The sequence below is a fragment of the Lactuca virosa genome, chromosome 2 (assembly GCF_052849685.1).
Source record: "Lactuca virosa cultivar CGN04683 chromosome 2, Lactuca_virosa_CGN04683_v6, whole genome shotgun sequence".
Taxonomy (NCBI): domain Eukaryota; kingdom Viridiplantae; phylum Streptophyta; class Magnoliopsida; order Asterales; family Asteraceae; genus Lactuca; species Lactuca virosa.
In genome coordinates, this window is record NC_136427.1 from 110,789,199 (window position 1) to 110,798,776 (window position 9,578).

The following is a 9,578-nucleotide window of genomic DNA, read 5'->3' on the forward strand; positions in this document are numbered from 1 at the left end:
CGTTGATAAAGATCCTTAAAATCTGATATCGTATGAAGAAGTTGCGATGTTCAAAATACAAGACCTAAGCCAAACCACAAGATTTACACCACCAAGTAGTCAAGATCGCATTGGACATAAGCATCAACAACCCCAAACACCTCATCAATGATTGTCTAACGTAAGATGTCGTGAAAAAAACCTAAAGAAATCATTCATAAGTACCGAATGAGTACAAAAAAAAAAGACTTATTTTGAAATAAAAAAAATGTTAAGGACTAAATATGTACAAAAATATTAAGGACTAAATGTGTACAAAATGAAAAATATATTACCCTATCAAGTCATTTTTCTCGGCTAACCTGGAGTAACAGGTCATAGGGACTGAATGTGTACAGTTTATCAAGTTTAAAGGGTAAATGTGGACGAAAAAAAAACTCAGTGACCAAATATATACAAATCGAATAATATGTTACCCTTTTAAGTCATTATCCCTTATACAAATTGCTTCATTTCAATGTGTTTTTATTAAGGTTCTAAATGTTGTGAGACGTAGCTTGGCAGAAAGGTCAAGCCTCCAGCCATGGCGAGCCACAATATTTTTCAAGGCGTGAAATTTTTATATACATTAAAAAAAATCACATAATTATATATTTATATCAAATATATCAAGTTTTTAGAAGTGTTATATTAACACTTAATATGAAAAAATTTAACAAAAACTAAATTGTTTTATAGGCCGAATAAGAAAAAAAAAAAAAAAAAAAAAAAAGAAACCATGCCTTGAAAAAAACTCGCTCCATATCGCGCTAAGGCGCGCCTTGACACGTTATTTGGATGTCACGCCTAACAAACCCGCCTTAGACGTTTTCGTAACGGCTACACTACACCTAGCGCCATGATACGCCTTTTAGATCCATGGTTTTTATTCGGTTTAACCAGTTCAACCGGTTTTTTGTAAAAATCGGCCGTTCCGGTCCAAAAATAAGCATAAAACCGGTGCTAGTCGAACCGCTCACTTGACTGGTTCCGGACCGGCCGATTCGGACCAGTTTTTAAAACGTTGACTCTAACAAGACTTATCAAGTCAAGTTAGTTAGTATATTAAGTGCAGGATCATTAAGTGAGATCATTAAATGAGTAGTCAGTCTGATGAGCGTTGAGTAGAAAACACAAGGAGCAAACTATTTCAAACAGACACAACCAAGCAATGAATACAATAAAATACAATACAATACATGATAATCCATCTACACATGCAGGCAGGCAATAAAGCTACACAAGATTCTACTCTATTCTATTCTATTCAGTCAGTCTCGCTGACAAGAAAACCAGGCTGCGATCGATGTCGGTCATGGCAGAAGAGTAGCTAGCTGCTCTCAACATCTCCCAGCAGCCACGACATTACTGTATGGTCACTTGCCGGAAAGATTGTTCATTCCCTTTCCCGCTGGACCCATTTTTTGCAGATTGGTCCAAAAGGCTAACAAGCGAGATAAATATTTCCATCCTTGACACGTCCCTGTTAGCCTGCTTACACAGATAATATCATATCAAACTAATTCTAATTCAACAACATTCCCAAGGTAAGCCAAGCAAGGTTACCTCTACAGTAAAGTAGGCCCATATCTTGTCATTCCGAGATTCCATTACCCCCCTCAAGATTGTCAATCCCAATCCTTCAACCACATCTGCTATCTCCAAAAATGAACCTCTTTCTTCACAAACCATCTACCACATAACCAACACACAGACATATATATATATATATATATATATATATATATGATGATGATGATGATGATGATGATATATGAAAACAGAACATTATATATACACAGGCAGGCTGTCTGTATACCATACCTCCACAAGCATTTGACGAGGGGAATTCAGATCCTCCACTATAATAGGGCACACCATCGATTGTGAACCAACCTCATATGCCCATGTTGCCCCTCCTTCAAAGTTATCACTCAGTAATACCCCACCCTGACCCTCCTTGCTTGCAATCTACAACAATTAATTGCCACAAAAACTTACACTTGAAACACATGGATGCCCTTGCCGCCATCGAAAGCTTGTGTTGTGTGGTGGTAACATAAAACAAGAATCCATTATACAATACCTTGGATTTGGATTCCCCTGTTTGTTTTAGCTTGTCTGCATGCTTTGTAACACTTTGCAAGAAAAGCATATGCTTGATGGTTTGTTCTAGCAAAGCATCGATGCTACACTGTTTATAAACAAACACAACATAAAAAAGATTTCTATTATCTGCACCAAACCAACAACAACCACCAGAAGCTTGGTATGGTAGCTTCTGTTTTTTTACTTAATGAACTTCAGGGACAGGGACAAGATTTAAGCTTATCAGCTATTTATGAATGTTCCCTTTTAACTAGGTACATAAAAAGCAAGTGAGATAAGAGCGTATTTGTGTATTACAGCATCCTACTTTCATTTCTTTCTATCTGATAACAGTATTGTACTTCCAATTTTTCCCTTGCTACTTTGAAAAATCTAGTAACAGTGAAGATTGCTTTGCATTTTGGATAGCATTGCCACAGTAAGTAAGAAAATCATTAGTCCTAACTTTTTATTTATTATTATTCTTTTCTTCTATTCCCAAATGTGCCCTCATTTTCTCAAATGCAACTAGAACATAATAAGAAGCTATTGAAAAAAGTTTGTTTTTTTTTTTTTTTTTTAAATTACCTTGGCAGCATTTGGGACGATTTCTCTTAATTCTTTTACACGATCTTGGATCATCTGGCGATCTTTGGGTCTGGGTCTGGGATTTTGTCCCGGTTTAAGCCTCTTACGATTGGATTTCCCAATTTCATCATCGGGCCTCTTACTCTTATTATTAGCATACTCGGTTTTTCCCAAATCTTCAGTCCAAGAACCGATTTGTGATGAGATGATAGAAGAGTTAGTATTCCCATTACCCACCAAGTAGTCTCTTTGCATCAAATTAATCCCTTCGGATCCCATGTTAATGTTATCATCTGTAATAATTGGCTTTGAAGATGAGGGAACTTTCGAGACGACTGCATCTAAAAGATGGTCGTTAGGTATTATCGATGAATAAATAATGCTGCTGCTATTATTGGATTCTCCTTCATATTCATAAGCCCAGTTATTCTGATTTCCATTCAAATCCATACCCACGATATCAAATAAGTCGTCCCTTGATGGAATTGGAGGTTTTAAATGTTCTGCTTCTGAGGACATAGTCATAGACAGAGCTTCAAATAGTTCATGTTCCAGCTTTCCATTCACCTGCTTGCCTGCAAGATCAAGTGTCTTAAATCCCAGTAGTATCGTTTCATTGTATTATGTTTGCAACTGATGTTAATGTCACAAAATTTGCAAAAAGTAGGACAGTGACTCATCATCAAAAATATCACTAAAAAGCTTGTTTAGTGTCTGTCAAAAAAAACTTAAACATGATTTATCCAGACAGACATCCTGCCCTTTCTTTGTAAGTTAATGAGATTAATGGGTTATGCATTAAATCTGGTAGCTATACAAAACATGGCTTTTTGTTTTTGACTTAATACTTAATGGGTGAAGCTTCATGTATTAAGACACTAAACCTTTACATATTAGAATTTAGACAGACCTACTTCTTTTTTCCTCTTATGTTAAATGTAAAGAATATTGTGAGATTTCTTTTGGAATGTAACTATGGGTAAAATGGCATTTAGTTTCAAATCTTATGCATACAACATTCAGTCTAAGGGTAAAATGGCCATTCAGTCTAGAAAAGAAACAAATCTTATGCATACAACATTTTATGCGGTCACAGCCAAGATCTTTTTGACTTAATGCAAGAAAGAATGACTGTTAGGATCCCACAGTACTATAAGTTGGTGGCTTATAAGTAAGTCTAGGTGTCCACTCCTCCTCCTCCTCCTCCTCCTCCTACAAGCTGGCTTTTGGAGTGAGTTCTGTTCTACACTTGGGCTTATGCCATGATATTGATACGGGCCTGGTATGGGATGGGTTCGTATCAATGACACAACATAACAGAGAAAAACCTTCCAACATTTTACCAATCTGCCCTCGTTGTTTTTCCACAGTTCCATTTCCCCAAGTCTGCTGTCATTTTCTCAAAATATTTTTTTAAACTCATGGAGACAAAGTAAAATAAAGGCCTTACCAGAGAAGTGAGCATGAGGTGGAGTGTGATTAATATGAATATTATGATGATGATGATCTCCTTCTGATAAAATACGTTGCTCCATTGGCTGATAGTTGCCCAAAAATGAGCCAAAACCAACTTCTTGATCGTAGCAGGGGATCTTTTCAATTTGTTGACTTTTCAAAGTCAAACCATCTCCAGTATGTACATGCCTACTAAAAGAGAAACAACTATGCCCACTGCTTCCCGATGAATGAGTAGGCGCTTCTCTTTTCATGTAGTTTTCTGATATTAATGCACCGGGAACACATCCAAGTTGACAAATTAAACCTTTCACATCATTCACAAATCCCACATTCTCCATAATCTAAACATCAACAAAAATCATCAAATTTCACATATTTAAACATTATTATATGTAATTTCTAAGGTTAAATGCAAAAAATAGCAATGTGTTTTTATTGATTTGTTTATTTATAGCATCTTACTTCCCATGACAGCATTGTACTTTGAAAAATCTACCCAATTATATTATAGCAATCTCGTCCACATACAAAGACTTTTTAACTGCTAAAATTGGATAGATTGTTCAAAGTATAAGGTCCTAAAATGTTATAATTCCGTATATTTTACAAATTACAATACCTTAATAACAAAATTTTGGAAGTATACTGATGTAATGGAGCGAAATGAAAGTAGGATGCCATATATAAAAGTACATTGCTATTTCTTGCATTTAGCTCTAACTTAATAGCAATGTACTTTCACGTACCTGTGTACAATGACATCCTACATTATTTGTTTTACAAAATTTTAAAAAAAAAAAATTTGTACCGAATAATAGCAAAGTTATCCAAGTACAAAGCAACTCTCACTGCTATAATTGGGCAGAATTTCCAACTTACAATGTCCTAATAAGAAAGAAAAAAATGGAAGTACAATGCTATAATCGGTAGATTCTTCAATGCACAATGCCTAAAGAAGAAAACTAATTGGTGACAATGACAAGGTGCTAGAATAGAAAGAAAAAGAAAAAGAAAGCAGGATGTTATAATAATAATAAATGAAAGTACATTGCTATTTCCTGCATTCAGCTCTCATTATTAAGGATGCATCACTAAATAATATGACATAAAAAATAAAGATGAACTTACAGTTGATGATGAACCAAGTTGAACAACCCCATGAGGATGAACCGGAATAACTGCTATAGTCTGTTACCAAAAATACAGTACAATATTATCATTTTTCCCATGATGTGCAAAAAATCTTTTGAGAAAATGACAACACACTTGACGAAATGGAGGAATAAAATTAAGGAGGCCAAATTTGTCAAAGTTAGGAACCAATATAGAAAAGCAAAAGCCTCATTTCCCTAACCTTCTCTATTAAATTGTTCTTACTGCATTAAGTCAAAAAGAAAAAGCACCTAAAATTACTTTACCTGAATGCCAGCCGAGAATTGTGTAAACACCTCATTTGATACCTGTAAGGCATATAGACATTTGATTTGTCCGAATTTCTTTCTTTTAAAGACAAGTACTAAACTTGGTATTCAGAATAATGCGGTATATACCTCCGGTGGATGGACACCTGGCAATTGCAATTTGTTATCCGAGATAATCCACTGATGATTTCGAGTGAATGCAACCCTCCCAACCAATCTAAAAAAAATTGATAAAAACAAGGAAATTACAAACTACATAATATATACAGATATATATATTTGGAGACAAACCCTTCTCCTAAAAGATTGATGTAGTTGTCCTTCATCATTTTGGTTACGAGCAAGTGGACTTTATTCCCTCCATCTCCATGTCCAACATTTGAATATATAACAGGTTCGTAATAACATTCTTCCCATATTAGAAATCTACAATAAGAAATGAGAAGTTAATAGTTAGCAAGTAAACAACAATTAGTATATCGCATATCACAATCATTTGAAAATTGGGCTAAATGCTAGAAATGATAATGTACTTTGATTTTATTTGTGTATTATAGCATCATCCTACCATTTATTTCTATTAGAGCATTGTCCTTTGAATTTATTTTCTCACTAAGACATTGCTATTATTGGGTTAATGAAAAAGTAGGATGCTATAATAACAAATCAATGAAAGTACCCTTGTACCGTTGTCTAGTGTCCTTGCAAACATAGATGGAATTACAACACATGGACTCAGGAGAACAATACAAACAAAAATAGACAATAACACTAAGATGCACCACGACAAAACAAAACAATCTAAACATATGAATCCAAGACCAAACACAGCACAGTCAAAAAGCTATAAACAAGACAAACACACTCTACCCATATAGAATCAATGGCAAAATTATTACCAAATTCCACCAGACATGATTCACCAAAGGAACTAACCTATAGGTAGGGGATTAATTTCCATGCCCTCAAGAGTCAAGACAACTAAAACGCTACTTGGTTAAAATAAATACGATAATATAATATTAGCAGAAAAAATAACCTAAAAGTATACAATAAAACAAAAGAGAAACCAACTGAAGAGCGAGTAAGGGGAACTTACTTAGGGTTCTGGCAGCCGATCTTCCAGAAAATAGCATATGACCACTGGTTGACACCGCATAGGGTTTTCAATGCTTCTTTTAGTAGATAACCCATATCGAAACCAGGAGTGAGATTAAGAAGGAAGGTCTAGATAACGAGAGAAGACAAGTTGTTGATTCCGGAACTCTAACTGCCCCGGCACGACCCTCTTCCGGCCTGTTTAGTTCTCAACCCACCGCTCCTTTTTCTCTCCGGATCCAAATTCCCCCCCAAAATCAATACCCATGTGATTCTAGACATGTAGAGTAGAGAGAGAGGTCAACTATTTCTATTTCTTGGTTGAAACAAAAACAACAGCAGCAGAAAAGCAGTCAGAGGGGCTTTGTTACACTATTCCGCAAGCTTTGAGTTCGTAGTTTTTCACAAGTCTATCCATGGCATCAAATTATAAATGTCAATTCGTATACAGCTTTTGGGTTTTTCGATTTCGATGACTGCTGGTGGAGAGAGAGAGAGAGTATTGAACTGGTTCTGAATGTGTTTTTTCTTTATTGTCTTGTGCATCTACTTGTGAGAATATTTTTATTTTTATTTTTTTATTTTTTTTGTGGGGGTTGGGTTGTTAAAGTGGATAGTGAATTGTTAAATCAACAAACCATATAAGATTCATAATTTATATATATATATATATATATATATATATATATATATATATATTTCAAGATAGGTTATCTATTGAATCATATTGATTTAAAATTCTCAAAATCTTCAACTTATATGACTTGAATGACAATACAATAAAAAAATTAACTTATAATATTTAATTGGTATTTATGATGCGTGAATTGTTATTATTGAATCATATTGATTTAAAATTCTCAAAATCTTCAACTTATATGACTTGAATGACAATACAATAAAAAAATTAACTTATAATATTTAATTGGTATTTATGATGCGTGAATTGTTATTAGATATATATATAATTTATATGCATACATGATTATATTGATAGTGTTTAGAGAATGATTTGGACAGAAATATGATTTGAGAACATATAAAAGATCTATTTGTGATGCATTTATTTATATCGAACGAGAAAGAGATGGGTACAACTTTTCAAGCTAACAATTTGTATAAGCTAAGTCATTTGTTAATGGTTTTCATTATGTTCATGTCAATATTCTTAAAAGTTATATATTCTTTTTGTTATATGAAAATTATACGATGAAAATGTTGAATGTAACTAAATAGGAGTTTGATCATTTCTTTTATTGTGTATATATATTTTTTTAGTTCCTATATGTATTGTTTCTTGAGAAAAAAAAATGTGGATGTTGTATTTGTAGTTTTTTTTCATTGATAATGCATTTATCTGCAACCACATTAATTTGAAGTTATAAAATATTAAACTTCTTTATTATTCTAATTTTAAAGCTAACTATTTAACTTTTAATAAACATGCTTAATTTATTAGTTTCATAAATTTTGAACTATTGACATAATATACTTAATTTTATAATATGTTGCAATTACATTGTGTATTTACGTAATTGTTGCAAACTAAAATTCTACAACCTTAAGTTTGTAATATAATTATGAAATTGTTGTCTCAAATATATAACTTTGTATTATATATTTGATTAATATGTTCGTAAAGAAAAAATAACATACTGTAACACCTCATTTCCAGATCTATTCAACTTTATGCTTCAAGGAGTCAAAGGCCTGGTTTTTGGATAAAATTTGGGCTCATGACGTGACCATTGAAGGGTCACGACGTGAGAAGTGATCAATAAAGATTTTGATTTAAACTGAGCTTATGACGTGAGCATTAAGAGCTCACGACGTGAGATGCGTTGCGGCCCAAGCCCATGATCTTTTATGGTTTCCATCGTATTTAAACCCCCATAAACTTCATTTTAGGGTTCCAAACCAGCCTCATTCGTCCCTAAACTCAATAAAACCCTAACCCTAGCCTCTCTTTGTGTTTCTTGAGCTTTAGGCGGAGTTTTGGTGACTTGAAGAGGAAGGAATCATCATGGAAGCATAGTTGTAGCTTGGAAGTTTCATTTGCATTTAGCTACCCTTATGGACCAATATGAGTAATAAATATCCAAGCTTTATGTTTCCTTGTTGTTAGATCTAAGGTTTTATGCATATTTATCCAAGATAATAAGAGTTAGAGTGTTGGGACTCCATAAATTTGGCAACTTTATGGGTCCTTAGGGTCCCTAAATGCTTATATGTCATGGATCTGAAGTTTAAATGATGTTGGAGTTCATGCATTACAATTTATCCTCTTTTTCTCCATGAATGACCCATTTTGAGCTCATGTCTTTTATTGGACATACAAAACCTTAAAGCATCGATTTTTATGATCGTTGGAGTGTTAGGAAGCCTCCTGGAACAGATGGATTAGTGGCTTAATTGATTAAGAAGTTTTGGAGAAATATGGCATTCAGACGGATCTCACGACGTGGAAGATGCATGTCACGTCGTGAGGGTGGTCAGACTCGATTATCTTGTCCTGTAGTGGCTCACGACGTGAGCCATAGATGGTCACGTCGTGAGGGCCTACTAACCGTTTACTTTCGTTGACCGTTGATTTTTTGACCAAGTTTGAATTTAGGTTAAACTTGAGGATTTTTGGGCTATTGATTGAGATTCTATCTGGTTCTGGTGTTAGTGGATTCGCGGGAGCAAGAAGTGCTGAAAATGGGTCATATCGCAGTGTTCAAAGTTCCTTGATTTAGGTGAGTTTAGCCTCATTGTACCGTGGGTCGAAGACACCAATGTCGGCCCACTAGTTTTGGTTATCTTTCAATAGAAGGATGCCTTAGGGACTGTATATAGTCATGTAGGATAGACTGAGGATTCTTGGTCTGGGCTATCTTACATGTTCCTTGTTTGGTTGTGGTTCTA

At 34.4% G+C, this 9,578-nt stretch overlaps 1 protein-coding gene across 1 annotated transcript; it reads right to left on the reverse strand.

Annotated features, from left to right (window-relative positions):
• Positions 1-1,166: 1,166 nt before the first annotated feature.
• Positions 1,167-7,209, reverse strand: LHW (transcription factor-like protein). Its single transcript, XM_079078319.1, has 11 exons — positions 6,673-7,209; positions 5,865-5,999; positions 5,703-5,790; positions 5,571-5,612; positions 5,281-5,340; positions 4,145-4,493; positions 2,695-3,269; positions 2,105-2,212; positions 1,843-1,989; positions 1,585-1,710; positions 1,167-1,509 (listed from the first exon to the last, which is right to left on the reverse strand). The coding sequence occupies exons 1-11, from the start codon at positions 6,765-6,767 to the stop codon at positions 1,384-1,386; spliced, it is 1,851 nt and encodes a 616-aa protein (XP_078934445.1). The 5' UTR covers positions 6,768-7,209; the 3' UTR covers positions 1,167-1,383.
• Between the last annotated feature and the right edge of the window lie 2,369 nt (positions 7,210-9,578).